The sequence below is a fragment of the Macaca fascicularis genome, chromosome 1 (assembly GCF_037993035.2).
Source record: "Macaca fascicularis isolate 582-1 chromosome 1, T2T-MFA8v1.1".
NCBI lineage: Eukaryota > Metazoa > Chordata > Mammalia > Primates > Cercopithecidae > Macaca > Macaca fascicularis.
The window spans coordinates 133441690-133457948 of NC_088375.1; the positions used below are offsets into that span (position 1 = coordinate 133441690).

Consider the following 16259-nt stretch of genomic DNA (forward strand, 5'->3'; position numbering starts at 1 on the left):
AATCTGTTTATACAACAAATTCATTATACACATATACTCTTCTAAGCACTGGGAATGCAAAATCATGACAGCTGGTAGGAACCTGCACACAAGTTGTACAATGTGATATGTATGACATAGAATAAAGTAATTCTGCTTTGTGGGACACTTAAGGCTTCAGAGAGAAAGTAACAATTGCATTGGATCTTCAAGTTAGAGTAGGATTTTTGTCCCACACAGAAAAGTACACAGTCTAGTGGGTTTGGAGTATAAAGTACATGGCAATGTAAAGCAGGAGAGAGACTTTAAAAGTCAGTTGGTTCACGCTAGAAAGTCTGGGCTTTATCTGGATGGCAATGAGGTGCCACCAAAGTTTCTATTTTTCTTTTTATTTTGGAAAAAAACTTTTTTTTTTTTGAGACAGAGTCTCGCTCTGTCACCCAGGCTGGGATGCAATGGCGTGCTCTCAGCTCACTGCAACGTCTGCCTCCTAGGTTCAAGCGATTCTCCTGCCTCAACCTCCCGAGTGGCTGGGATTACAGGCAGGCACCACCATACCCGGCTAATTTTTGTATTTTTAGTAGACATGGGGTTTCACTATTTTGGTGAGGCTGATCTTGAACTCCTGACCTCAGGTGATCTGCCCGCCTTGGCCTCCCAAAGCGTTGCGATTACAGGTGTGAGCCACCATGCCTAGCCTAGTTTGAAAAAATTTAAAGTCAAAATAATAGTACAATAAATACCTGTGAACCCTTCAGCTATATTTACCAATTGTTAATATTTTGCCAGTTTGCTTCATCTCTACATATATATTTATGTGCAATTTTTTAATTTTACCAAAACATTTGAAAATTAAACATCTGGATATTTTGCCATTAAATCCTTCAACATGTATCTCCTAAGAATTAAGAACAGTCTTCTATAAACACAATACCATTATCACATCCAAGAAATTTAACCACTCATACAATTAAATGAACTACTACAGTCTATAATCAAATTTCCTTGATTATCCAGCCCTTTCCTTTGTGGTTGCTTTTTTTCCCCAGTCCAAGACCCAATCAAACACCACACATTGCACTTAATTGTGAGGTTTCCTCTAATCTAGAATTATCCCCTACCTTTTTCTCCTTTATGACATTGACACTTTTAAAATAATCCAAGTTAACAGCCTTGGATTTATATGCTGTTGAGGCTCTCACAAGCTGTATTTGTCTGGATGTTTGCCCATGGTTAGATTGAAGTTAAACGTTTTTGGTAGGAGTAACCCATAGGTCATGTTCTGTATTCCCCATGGTATCACACCAGGAGGAATATAATGTCAGTTTCAACCACAGATTTTTAACACATGGAACCTGTTTCTTCATTACATCTATGTGTTAGATCAGGGGAGGCCACAGGCCAGTACTGGTCCATAGTCTGTTAGGAACGAGGCCACTCACAGCAGTGAGTGGCGGGTGAACTGTGGCATTAGATTCTCATAGGAGCGCGAACCCTATTGTGAACTGCACATGTGAGGGATCTAGGCTGTGTGCTCTTTATGAGAATCTAATGCCTAATGATCTGAGGTGGAACAGTTTCATCCTAAAACCATCCCTCCTACCACCACCTTCAACCCCCGTTCATGGAAAAATTGTCTTCCACAAAGCCAGTCCCTGTTGCCAAAACGGTTAGGGACTGCTGTGTTAGATGATTCTGACAGTGGTATCAATGTCTAGGTTTTTTTTGCCAAATGTTTCTAACAAACTAGACTGAGAAAAGAATTTATATTCTCTCTACCTCTTTCTTAGATGTTACTGACATGACCTTCTTATTCTCCCAATATATACACAATGCATACCATAGTAATCAGTCTTTAATTGTCAGTCATATAGCTATGTTAACTCATGATGGCACGAGCCTTAACTGAAATAATTTGGTTGTAGACCATGCACTAATTCATATTTCCAATTGCACTATTAAGAAAACTCAACAGCATATAAAGTTATTAAATCACTCAGTAGGTGACCATAGTTTTGCTGTCACACAAAAAAAGTTAACAGTCTGCTTTTAGCTAAAGCCACTTATTCTTATTCCAAACACTGTTTTAGAATTCTTGGCTTCAGATAGTACCTAATGTATCTTCTAAGAAATGTGCAGTAAAGGATAATATACTTTTTCTTGAAGAACTCAAATAAGTACAATGATGAGCATATAGGAACTATCTTCCTATTCCTGAAGAATATTAACTAAAACAGGTATTTCCAAAACGACTCTGTGGTTGGAAAAAAAAATGTGGCTTTATGTTTACCTTATAGTTTAGTATATATATATTTATTATGTTAAATAGCATTTTTTTTTTTTTTGAGACAGGGTCTTGCTCTGTGGCCCACACTAGAGTGCAACTGGATCATAATTCACTGCAGTCTCAAACTCTTGGGTTCCAGCAACCATCCTGCCACAGCCTCCCAAGCAGCTGGGACTATAGGCGTGTGCCACCATGCCCAGCTAATTTTACGTTTTGTAGAGATGGGGTCTCACTATGTTGCCCACACTGATCTAGAAATCCTAGCCTCAAGCCATCCTCTCACCTTGGCCTTGTAAATATTTTTAAAACTACTAGTTATAAAAAATTTTAAGACCCTTAAAAAGAAGTTAGTAAAAAAGACATACCTGAGTAAAAATATTATGTGTTTGGCTTAAAATCCACCTAGCATCAGCATCAGGTGCTACTATTAATTTCAAGGTCCCAACATAAACGTCAGAACACAAAGTCCAGAAGTGCTGTTCCTGTAAACTGTAAACTCCTTGCAGCTGCTGTACCTGAAATATAAAGGAGAGATATTAACATCATAATCAAATTAAGTACTCCCTTCTACTTAAGTTATTGTGCAATATATCAGTAAACATGGATTCTATTCTCTAGTTTAAAAAAAGGAAAGGAGGATGTTTGAATAAATAAATAAATAAATACTCTTGAGTACTAATTATGTGCCAGGTACCATGACAAGTATTTGGGAAATATAAATAAACACATATCAAAATATGTAGGACACATCTGAGAGTGTGCCCCACAGGGAAATTTACAGTAACAATCACTTAATAAAGTCCAACACCTATTTATGACTTGTAAAAAAAACTATTAGAAGGACACTTCCTTAACTTAATACAGGCTAACTACCAAAAATGTACAGAAAATAAGGATGAAACATTAGATTTATTCCCTGAAGATCAGGAAGAAGGCAGATACCCAAATCACTGCTATTGTTCCGCATCTCTATATTGATCTGGAGGAGTGGAACTCAGATCAACAACCAGAAGTTAAAAGAAATGTGAAAAGATCTTTATAACAATTACAGCAGTTTACAAATAAAGAGGGAAGCTTCTCTGGGAGTGTGTTAACTACCTATCTCCGGAAATGGTCAAGAAGCTGTAATACCAACTTGATGTCATAGAGGAGATTTTGCAACAGACAGAAGGCTGGGCCAAAAGCACATTAAGATCTTTTTCAGTTCGGAGATTCTGAATTTTACATAATCTACTTGGGAAGTTAAGAAAATGTTGATCTTATATCTATCAAAACTATTTATTTTTTGTTAGAATTTGATGAATGTAGTCATTTTTTTTTCTATAAACTCCATGACAGTTGATGGGAAATTGAGATAATATCTACTGTGCCTTCTTTAAAAACTGCTTTTATTGGGGAAAAAGATCAAGGTATACTTTTTCTTCCTCTTTTTGGATTCTGACAACATAGCTGTTTTAGCCAGATATCCCTCCACATTTTTTCTACATGACATCCTCATGGATGAGGCCTAAGGTGAGTTCTACTGTTAATAAAATAACCTGATGGAAAAGATTTCTCCTACTTCCATATGTAGCAGTACAAGTACATGACTGCAGTTATCTTAAAACACAAACTAAAGAATAATTCCTGTAGAAACTGGCTTTAATTTTACCAATTAAAAAATGGGAGGAAACTGTAGTTACAGATGAAAAGGGCAGTGTGGTAGAGTAGAAAGAACATGACCTTTAGAGTCAGAGTGACGTGGATTAGAATCCTGATTCAGCCACTAGCATTTGGACCTAAGGTGAGCCTCAATTTTATCTAGGGAAAGGAAGATGACACTCACCTTGTAGTTTATTGTGAAGAAGAGAAACTATATATATATATATAGTTATATATATATAAAAACAATTATATATAGTTATACATATAACAATTATATATAGTTATACATATAACAATTATATATAGTTATATATATAACAATTATATATATATAGTTTTATATATATATATATGTAAAACAATTAGTAACAATTATGCTGATTGATGCTACCTTAAAATAATAACCACAAATCTTGAATGGGCAATATGTACTTTCCCTGTATCAAAAGATTATTTTATACCTTCTCCTTTTTCCTCTAGCCTTCTGATCTCTCTGCATGATTACACTGCCTGGTACATTATAGAGAAAACAGAAGTACAAAGAAAATCCCTTATCCTTTACCATTAGATCTACCAATGACTCCTTATCTATGTCAGCATTTCTGCATTCCCTCAGAGGATATAGTACCCCTGTTACTATCAACAATTAATCCTTCCATTGTGCTTTGGGTTCTATCCTTTCTCAACTTCCCATGACTTTATTCCTTTAATAATGTCCTTTAGTACTATAACAATTTCTTCCTCTCAGTTAGACTGTTACCATTAGTTAATGCACATGTTCTAGAACTGTGCTGTGCAATTCAAAAGTCACTAGACACAGTAACTATTTCAATGAATGGAAATTAAGTTAAAAAGAATCAGTTACACTAGCCATATGTGGTTTGTGGCTTCCATATTGGACAGTGCAGATTATAGAACCTTTCCATTATTGGGGAAAGTTCTGCGGGATAATGCTGTTCTAAAACATCCTACTTTAAAAACAAAAAAATACCCTCTATCCTTATACTACATCCATATCCGCTATCAACTCATTTCTCTGCTCCCTTTAACAACACTTCGTAAAGGAGTTGTCACTTCCCCATTCATTTTCTCCTTAATTCATTCAAATCATGCTCCCTTCTCCAACACTCCAATGAAACTGCTCTTAAAGGTCATCAATGGCATCCAGAAGGCCAGTCAATGATCACTTCTGGTTTTTTTTTTTTTTTTTTTGAGACGGAGTCTCGCTCCATTGCCCAGGCTGGAGTGCAGTGGCACAATCTCGGCCCACTGAAAGCTCCGCCTCCTGGGTTGAGGTCATTCTCCTGCCTCAGCCTCCCGAGTAGCTGGGACTCCAGGTGCCTACCACCATGCCTGGCTAATTTTTTGTATTTCATTTTTTTTTTTTTTTTTTTTTTTAGTAGAGACGAGGTTTCACCGTGTTAGCCAGGATGGTCTCAATCTCCTGACCTCATGATCTGCCCACCTTGGCCTCCCAAAGTGCTGGGATTACAGGCGTGAGCCACCACGCCCGGCCTGATCACTTCTTGTTTCTACCCTCCTTGACCCCACAGAAATATTCAACACAGTTAATTACTTCCTCCTTCTTCAACTCTGTGATCCTACACTCTTTTGGTTTTCCAGCACCCCACTAACCACTACCTTTCCTGGCTTTCTCACCTGTGCTCCAAATTTAGAGTTGAAAGCAGAGCTAAAAGAGTAGAACTAGAACTTCTCTGGAGGTAATCACATACAATCTTGATGTTTTAGAAGTTATTCATATATTGATGACTTATAACTCTTTCTGGTCCTAATCTGTCCCCAAAACTCAAGATTTTCATATCCAACCACTTAAGTAACATTTCTCCTAGAAGTGTAGTAGCCATTTCCATTTTAACATATCCAGAATATAACTCTTCATTTGGGAGATTTTCCATCCTCAAACCTGTACCAAGGCCTCAGTCTCAGTAAGTGGCATTACCATCTAGTAAGTGGCATTACCATCTACCAAGTAATAAACCAACACTTTCTCTACCCTCTGCTAATATAATCCACTTCCAAAAACATATCCCAAATGTATATTTATCTTCACTGCTACAACTGTAATCTAAACCACTATTGTTTTTCACTTAGAGGACAATAACTTCATAACTGGTTTTCTTTGCTTTCATCCTCCCTAGAATATGTTCTCTTCATAGAAAACACAATAATCTCTTGAAAACATACGATTTATGACACTTCTATTGCCTAAAAGCTTTCCAATGCTTCCCACTGAGTTAGAATTAAATCTAAATCTCTTATTATGACCCAAAACCCTAAATGATCTTGCTCCTGCCATTCTCTCCAGGCTTTCAAGCCATTCTTCCCTTTATTTAATATACTTCAGCCACAATGGCCTTTTTTATTCTGTTCTTCAAACACAAATTAAATCCAGCCATAGCACTTTTACATTAGCAATCTCCCTTGCCTGGAACATTCTTCTCCAGTATTTTCATATGGCTAGCTCTTTCTTGTCATTAAGGTTTCAATTTCCTTGCATATAACTCCCTTAGTGAATCTAAGGTAGCCATCCATGACTAACACATCACTTTGTTTTATTTCTACTATAGTAATTCTCATTGATATTTTCTTATTTACCTACTTATTGTTTATTTCCTGTATTTCCCCACTGGACTGTAAGTTCCATGAAACAGAGGCACTGTCTGTCTTGTTTACCATTACCTCCCCAGTATTTTAGAAGAATATCTGGTAGAATGGGAGCTCAAAAACTCTATGTTGAATAAATGCTATGTCTCTGCTATAGATATTCTATATTTTAAAAAACTGCTCAATTTCTAGATCAGAACAATTTCTACTACATTTTCTTTAGTAAAGTTCAACATTTTCCGACAATTTTATTCTGGCTTGTATAAATGACATTTCATGGTCAGCATTCAATCTTGGAAGAAATATTCAATTATACACACATGTTACCCATATTTGTGAAAGCTGAAAATCAAGAGATTGAAAACAGCATAAAACCCAATGGTTTGGAATATTTGAAACTCACCCTCTGATAGCACTGAGGCAGAGTATTTTCTAATAGGGGAGGAGTTCTCTGCATCAATATTCCAACAGATTCTCTTAAAAGAGGAATAACACTAAGGAAAAGGAAAAAAACAATTTGTTAAAGTCACATTCTGACAATCCCATCCAGCAAGAAAGTAATAATATCCCTTCCTATGGTAGAATATAATAGGACTTAGAATAATATGAGAAAAAACAATCAACCATTGTTTTAGATTTTCCATGTGATCAGTAAATTATCCAAAGTAAAAGTAAAAGACCTAGAGAAAATGTATTAATGTATGAAAAAGTAAAGCTATAAAACTGAAATAATATAATATCATCTAAACCCAGCACATGTTCAACTGTTAAAATATGACTCCACATGGTCAGAACCTTCCAAAGTAATCATAGCCTACCATGCTAACTGGTCCTTAATATTTATCAAATATTTACATGCACTTATCTGAATAGCACTGATAAGGAAAATACAAAAAAAAGAATACATCAGTCTATTTGTTCAATATCAGTCATATTTCATTATTTAAAAAATATAGAAGCCTGGCGATAACCACAGATGCAGTGAAATGAACTCAGCTCCTCTAGGGATGGTGCCCAAAAGTCTGCATGTGTTGCTGTAACTAGTCTTCAATTAGTATTTGAAACTACTGTTTTAGGCTATTTGGATGATTAAATGTACACAAAACAGGCTGGGCGCGGTGGCTCACGCCTGTAATCCCAGCACTTTGGGAAGCCAAGGCGGGCAGCTCACGAGGTCAGGAGATTGAGACCATCCTGGCTAACACCGTGAAACCCCATCTCTACTAAAAATACAAAAAAAAAAAAAAAATTAGCTGGGCGTGGTGGTGGGCACCTGTAGTCCCAGCTACTGGGGAGGCTGAGGCAGGAGAATGGCGTGAACCCGGAAGGCGGAGCTTGCAGTGAGCCTAGATTGTGCCACTGCACTCTAGCCTGGGAGGCAGAGTGAGACTCCATCTCAAAAAAAAAAAAAAAAAAGGTACATAAACAATTAATAGTAGAATGGTGACGGTTACTCGAATGTAATGGCTTTCCAGTCTAGCAATATCCAATTCACCTTAGAGTCTCATTTTGTTTTCACTTCTGATATATTGAATCAGAATCTTTGAGGGAATGTCCAAAAAGCTCTCCATGTGATTCCAATGATTCAGAGTGGCAATGCACTGTTCTACTGCTTGAAGTAGGTTAAGAGAGGAGGTCAGAAATGGCTTCCCTACACTTAATAGCTTAAGTCAGTGCTCACTTTTAAACTTAGAGAATTTCAAAATTTTCAAGTAAAACTTCTGATAATAGCTGTAGCTGAAGAAGATAAAAAGAACATCCATCTTTCAAGGAAGGTTTCATAAGAAGAGTAGAAGCAAGTGTACTTTCAGGACTAGTGGTATTTTGACAGATGGAAAGGAAAGAGAGGTACCAAGAAAGACCCAAAAGAAAAGACACAGTGCTTATCTGGCTCACTATTATATTCCCAAGATCTAGCAAAGTGCTGGTCATAAAGTGGGCCCAATTGTTGGTTAAATGAGTGACAGAAATACAGATAATCAAATCAAGAAAAATTAGATGTCACCCTTAATTCCTTCTTCTCCCTTAAATCACCAAGTTCTCATGATTTAATATCCTAAAGGTTTCTTGACTCAATTCCTTCCCCTTCATTGTACTATGCATGTCCACAATAATCTCCATATCTTCCACGTGGATTATTATGATAGCTTCCTAAGTGGTCGCTTCAGCTCTAGTCTTATTTCCTCAAGTCCACGTAACAAGCAGCTTCAATGATGGCTCCCAATGACCCTGCCCTATGTAGTATTCATGCCCTATGTAAAGTTTCAGGACTTAGTGACTTGCTGCTAATGAACAGAGTATGGCAAAGTGATGAGACGTCACTGCCAAGATTAAGTAAAAAGACTCTGGCTTCTGTCTTGTATACCCTCCTTGTTTGCTTTCACTTGCTCTCCCACAGCTGCTATGTTGTGAGCTGTGCTATAGCGAGGACCATGTGGCAAGAAACTGAAGGATATTTCTTGAGAGCTACTAGACAGACCCTCAGTTCAACAGCCCAAAAGGAACATAATGCTGTCAGTAACCACTTGAGTGAGCTCAGAAGTAGACTCTCCCCCAGATGAACCTTGGAGTAACTGTAGCCCCAGCTGCTACCTTGATTACTACCTTGTGAGAAACCCTGAGCCAGGCAACACAGTTAGCTATACCCAGGTTCCTGAAAGACAGAAAGTATAAGATAATAATGTGTATTATTTTAGCTACTAGGTTTTCGAGTGCTTTACGTATCCACAGATAACTGATACAACCAGATTTTATAGAGACGTTAGACTAATAGACATAAAATAGGTATGTGACCCTATCCCTTTCCCACTAAGAAATGTGTCAAAAGCTCCCCACTGCCTAGGGAATAAGTACTGGCTCTTTAACATGGTATATTTTTGGATCTGGCCCTCTACCTTCACCTCCTATTAATCCTTGCTTCATATTTTAAGCTCTCCAAATAAAACATACTTGTACTTTACCTTATACTGTTTCTTACTTTCATGGTTTTGCTCAAACTGTAACCTCTGCTTAGAATGTCCCTAAGCTGCCCTACAGTCTTACATTCACTCTTTGAAATCTCACATGTCACCTCTTTTAGGGTATATTTCCTGATCGCAAACTGCCTTCTACACTGCATGAAGTGTCTTCTCTGTGCTCCTATGAAACAATCTGTGCTACCTACACTATTACTACATTGCATGATAATTACCAGCTTGTGTTTTCCCCCTCCCTCTAAACAGAAAGTTGCTTTAAGGTAGGAATTATCTTATTTATGTTTGTAAACCCAGCATCTCAGACAGTGTTTGGCAAATAAATGTTTATGGAACAGAATTCATAGCTGAATCTATTAAACATAATTAATTCATAAATTTAAAAAGTATATCTAAGGCTCGGGATCAATACTAAATCTTTAATATATGGAATCATTAGCAGTTAAGAAAAGGCACTAGGTAAAGAAAGTAAAGGCACGGTAAGTAAAACATCTAGAAAAAGGGGAAACATATTTCCAGTAATAGTAAATGCCTCAATGAAGAAAAACAGAAACAGAAAAAGGCCATCAGATTAAACAATGCAAATATTGTTTGAGTCCATCCACTGTAACGTTTCAGGAAGAGTAAAAGCCAGGTTGGAGAAAGAGAAAAAAAATGAGTAGAAAACAACTGCAAATGGACTTAAGGATTTTGACAGTGAAGAATATCGGTTATTCATTCATCTAAACTGAAGAGTGGTATCGGTTTCTACCTACTGTGTTGCTATTAAATAGGTGACGACTTCCTGTGTTTACAAAAAAGGCAAAGAAAAAAATGATGGCATATTAATTAGGTACAATTCAACCATCATTTTTCTTTACTCTCTCCATCCTCATTTCTCAGGAAAAAGAAAGAATCCATCACAGAATGTTTTTACATATTAAACTTAAAATTTTTATCTTTCCCTAACTGTACTCAGAAAATGAGGCACAAAAATGGTTCTCCTTAAATTACTGTTTGAGAGTAAGAAAAAAAGTTTTTTTCTTACCTACATCCTAAGTTTAGTTATTTTAATAATTTCTTCTCCAATCTTAATCTAGGGAACTACTAACAATGTTTAGATATCTGACATGAAAATTACTCTCAAATGGAAACCATGATACTTGGGTTCTGATTCTGCCATTAAATAGCTTTAAGCAAATCACATATTCTTCCAGAGCATCAGTTTTCTCATCTATAAAATGAAGGAGTAGGCTAAACATCCAGGCAATTTCTTTTATCTTTTATATATTTTCCATTCAATAAGAAAAAGTGGTTAAACTATAAAGAATACTAGAGAGAGAATATATTTGGAAATGAAAGAAAATATAAATTGTTTTTATATACTAAGGGGAAAAAAGTAGTGTCACCAAATGACACATAGATATACTTGGCAAAATGATTTATTCTATCACGATAGATAATCCAGCAAATGAATTTTATTAAGCAATCAATATTAAGCAATTATTAAGGATCTACTACTATGTATCTGGCATCAGATTTTCTAGAACCAGATGGGACTTTACTCTAGAGTTGTGGAAATGGTGGCCTAGAACACCAAAGTAACTTGTTTAAGGTGTGAAATGTTTGTTTAAAGACACAGCTAATGAGCAGGAGAACTAGAACAGATCAGGTCGTTAGACTCCAAGTTCAGTTTTGAAAAGTTCAAGTCAACAAACATCTGTTATATGCCAACCATGGAGCAAGCATGTGCTAGACACTGGAAATACAAAAATAAATAATATAGAATATTTTGGTTCAGAGAAATTCATAATTTTATTTTTAATAAGCCTGCAGAGAAGGCAATGGAAATCAGGTATCAAACTTATTTAGGGTACACCATTTAGAAGAAGGCACATACGAATTTAAAGCAACTACATATTATGCTTGTATCCATTTTCACTTTCCATGAACTTTTGGTGAATGGTTTTCTTAATTGGTATGTTGATAACTTCTTTTTAAACATACCTTTAAAAGTAAAGAGGAAGAGAAAAAGGAATAGAAGAGGCATTGACTCAACTGCAACAGAAGGCATACAGTATGAGAAATAACATTACTTAAGCAACAGGGGTGAAATAACTTGTGCGAACAAGTTTTAAAAATTTATTGTTTCAGAATACTCAGGTTTAGTCTAGTTGTTTCCCCCAAGGAGCTAAAACACAGTAAGAGATGGTGAATCCCATCTATAATAATCCTTGAGATCAGCCTTAAAACATTAAAGAGATTCTCTTAGACAGTCCAACAGTCTCTTAATAAGTCACCTAGAAAAAACATCTACAGATTTATCCAAATCTTTGTTCAAATTTTTATGTGTGTATTCCATGCGTGTTGCCTTCCAAAGTCTGCTACTCCTTGCTACCACCTTTTTAAAAAAGAACCTAGTACTTCTTTTTTTTCCTCCTAAAATTCACTTTCACATGAGGCCCTTAGTTTAAGGACTCTACAATTAGTAAAGAAGTTACATGATCACAGATAATATCATATTAGAATTAAAAGGGAAATTAGAGATCACTCATTTTAACACAATTCAAGAACCATATGTAGATAAACGTTTTAATAAAATTAATGATAGAAATAAACATATTTTAAAATTAACTAAATTATAAGACATCATAACTGATATAAGGAAAAAAATTATAGTGCATTTTTATCTCTTTTTTTCATAAGGATCAATTGTGGTTTTTATTGATTTGCCTATACTGAAATTTGGAATGGTTGCCTTTTTAGGTAGAATTTTAATAAAATGTTTACACTCAACAGCAGCAAGCATTTCACCAAAGCAAATGGATATGTCACGCTAACTTTCTCCAATATCAATTTTAAAATAATGCAAGAATTTCAGCTATAGGAGCCATAACTATGTCATACAACTATGGTAGGGAATAACGGTACTTGCTAAATCACGTGGTGATACGCAACTTAGAACATGGCCAATTTCTATAATAATTTAAAGAGTCATAAAAATGTAAAAGAAACCTTTAGAAACTCTAGTTTTTGCCTTTTAAAATTGTGTTTAGCTCAGGAGTTTGTGTCCATATTTTTCTGATTAACTATTGTAATGGAGAAGCATAAACCAGATTTTAGCTTGGATCTATCTAGCCATAATGAAAGGATATGTAGAAAAAGACAAGCTTAGCAAATTCCTGACTGAGCTAAGACTTAGAGCTGCATCCAAACCCAAAAAGTAAGCATTTGGAAACAATTAGAGGTTCACTTCTGGTTGACTAACCCAATTCTAGCCTTCACAATGAAGCACCATTTCCCTATCATAAATAAAAAGAGATGAGTCATTAGGGATGAGTTTACCAGTAAAAGAGGGGAATAATTTTATTCTTCAAAAGCTGATGGTAAATCAAATTTATAATCATAAAATCATAAACATAAAATTAATTTGAAAGCTTTACCCTTAAATGCTAACATATTAAATGAGCAGTAGTTACTTACTACTCTTTACTGCCAGTAATTTTACAAATTAAAATATATTCAAATCTTACTTCAGAAGTAGTTTCTAGTGAAAGAGCCTCACTACTTCAACAGTAAATAAAATGATCTACCAGTAGTCATAAACAAACCAAACAAAAAAGGGTATACATTACAAAACTTTCTGAAGACCAGACTACTGACAATCATAATGTTTAATAAAAAATTTCAGTTAAAATTATTACTTAGATCTGAGAAGAAATGTCAAGTAATATTAATTAAAACATAATTACAGATTTATCTTCATGAATCAGCTTATGAACCAAGTTTTCCTGTATATTGTAGGGGTTCTTACAATCTACAAACGTAAAGAAAGAAAATTATACTTTTAAAAATAAATTTTAAAAATAAATTTGGCAAATGTTGTATACTATATTTTCAGGGGACAAAAAAGCCAAAGAAAATTGACCCATAATGGTAATGCAATTCACATTTAAATTAAATATTTGGTCACATTTGCATAAATATAATTAATTCATAGTGATGGATAATTACCTATTAATCTAAAATTTCATAAGCCTTCTATAGAATAGATAACCCAAAATCTTATCACCTGGGATTGTGGTTTACTTCATAATAATGCTGTGTTTCTGAAACCTGTGGCTCAAATCAATCCATATTTACAGAAAACCTACCTTACTCAATAATGGGGATATTAAGATACCCTAAGATACCCCTAGAACTTACAGCCAAAGTCATGAAAAAGTCATCCTTTTCCATAAACTTAGTTCTGGAACTTAGTTTTAACACCTAATACATCTGGTCTTTGGACCAAAACACCAGTGTATAATGTCAAGTTTGTAAATAATTAGTAATGTCATTGTTTAGATAGCACTTAATAGTTTTTAAAATGCTTTCATAAATTTTTTCTAATTTAATCCTCACAACAACCTTAAGTAACCTTTAAGAAAATGTTAGAATCACTCCCTCATTTTACAGATGAGAAAACTGACTTGGAGAGGTTAAAATAACTTGTTGTTATACATAGGCAAGAGTTAGTGGCAGAGTTGGGTGTGACACTGCCAAGACAAAAGCTCTGCACACACTGCAGTATCTCATCACAGTTATGTTCTCTAGAGTTAAGAGAAGAGCAATAAAATGCCACATTCATTTTATTTCTAGTGCCCAGCACAATGCTTACAACCACTTAACACATCTGCTGAATGTATTATGTACTTAGAAATTTCAAATGGCAGATTACTGACATTTAAACTAGCCCTGGTTTGACATGACTTTCAACCCTTCACAATAATAGCTAAATAGCATAACAGTGAAGAGCTTCCCAATTCAGTCACATCCAAAAAAGAACCTCTAATAAACAAAAAGCAAAGTATCTTATCTTCCATTCAAACATACATTACAAAGAATTGTACTTAGGAACAATCAGCATTCTCAATTCTCAATGTGCAATTTATCTTAATAAAAGCTCTTCTCTTCATTTTTATGAAGAAGAAACTAAAATCACACCAGCAATATAAGTAAAAATTAAATCTTAAAATGAGAAGAGACTAAAGTCAATATAGTATTGGGCAAAAAGCTCCACAAAATATACACAGTTTTGAGAGAAGATCAGGCAGGAATAAATTCATATTATTCCTATTAAATATGGTAACATTTGTATTGAAATGCTAATGAGACCTGGAGGAACCGCCCCACTCCATCTGAAAGCAGCAGTTAGGTAAGGATGGACACCCGCAGGAGAAGCTCTGTAAGGAAATCTGCATTTTAAAAAGCATAGAAGTCAAGAAACAGGACCTGTTTAGAAAAACCACATGAGACGACAACAACAAGTACTTAAGCCTATCAAAATTGAATTAATTACCATTCAGGTTGCTTCAGAAATGACAAGTATTAGCCCAGAACAAAAAGGTCAGCAAGAAAAATCCAAAAGGAATAGGGACAAAATGCTAATTAATCGGCCTGGCGCTCACGCCTGTAATCCCAGCACATTGGGAGGCCGAGATGGGCGGATCACGACGTCAGGAGATCGAGACTATCCTGGCTAACATGGTGAAATACTGTCTACTAAAAATACAAAAAAATTAGCCAGACGTGGTGGTGGGTGCCTGTAGTCCCAGCTACTCAGGCGGCTGAAGCAGGAGAATGGCGTGGACCTGGGAGGCAGAGCTTGCAGTGAGCTGAGACTGTGCCACTGCACTCCAGCCTGGGCGACAGAGGGAGACTCTGTCTCAAAGAAAAAAAAATGCTAATTAATCTCTGGTTTCAACTGGCTATCAGGAATCTGAGTTAAACTATATCTACCTAGTTGTATTTGTCTGTTTTCGTACTGCTATAAAAAACTGAGACTGGGTAATTTATGAAGAGAAGAGGTTTAATTGACACAGTTCCACAGGCTTAAGAGGAAGCATGAGTAGGCCTCAGGAAACTTACAATCATGGCAGAAGGTGAAGAGGAAGATAGGACCTTCTTCACATGCTGGCAGGAAAGAGAGAGACAGTGAAGGGGGAAGTGCCACACACTTTTAAATCATCAGATCTCATGAGAACTCACTCACTATCACAAGAACAGCAGGGGGAAATCCTCACCCAAGATCCAATCACCTTCCACCAGGTCCCTCCTCCAATGTGACATGGGGTTTGAGTAGGGACACAAATCCAAACCATATCACTAATATAAGTTTAAAATGGTATATTTGATCCAATCTACATAGTGTTCAAACCCCATCATTTCCTCACAAAATGGTAATAGAGCTTTGACTCTTAATGGCCGAGTATGTTGCTGTGAAGAAATCCAGCATCCAGGAAGGACACTGCAGAAAAGGAGAAAAGGGCATCATTGAAAGTACAGTTAATCTTTTGTCCTCTTAAATGATGCAGGTATAACCTATCTAGGATTTGGTTTAGGACCTGGCCCATCAGGTAGCCAAGAACTAGTCATTCCAAAGTAACTAGGGAAGACACAGATGAACTATATTTCTTTTTTTTTTTTTTCTTGCCTTTTTTCTCTCTGCCTTTCCCCATTTGGTGATGAGTGAATAACAGTCAATTACATGAAAAAACAGCATGTCACGGTAGTGAGAGAAGACTACATTTAAGTGGATGGTGTCTGCTTCCCAATAGCCTTCCTTTAAGAAAGGTAAGCAAGCAATTAACACTTTTACTACAAGTGTGGCAGGTGCTGTTCAAGACTTTATATACACATCTTAACCCATTTAAATCGCACACAACAAATTATAAGGTAGGTATTCTCATTGTCCCCATTTTAAAGATGAAAAATTGAGTCACAGAGAAGCT

The 16259-nt window shown here is 35.8% G+C and overlaps 1 protein-coding gene across 5 annotated transcripts in view; it reads right to left on the bottom strand.

The window, feature by feature from the left end:
- Positions 1–16259, bottom strand: part of SLC30A7 (solute carrier family 30 member 7) — an 84783-nt gene that overhangs the window by 12677 nt on the left and 55847 nt on the right. For all 5 annotated transcript variants that reach the window (XR_012417186.1, XR_010588519.2, XR_012417194.1 and 2 more), the window contains 2 exons: positions 6939–7029; positions 2632–2781 (listed from right to left, as the gene is read on the bottom strand). Coding sequence is in view for 1 of the 5 variants with exons in the window: in XM_015432090.4 (XP_015287576.1) it covers positions 2632–2781; positions 6939–7029 (241 nt within the window). In the remaining 4 variants the exon portion in view is untranslated. The remainder of the gene's footprint in view (positions 1–2631; positions 2782–6938; positions 7030–16259) is intronic.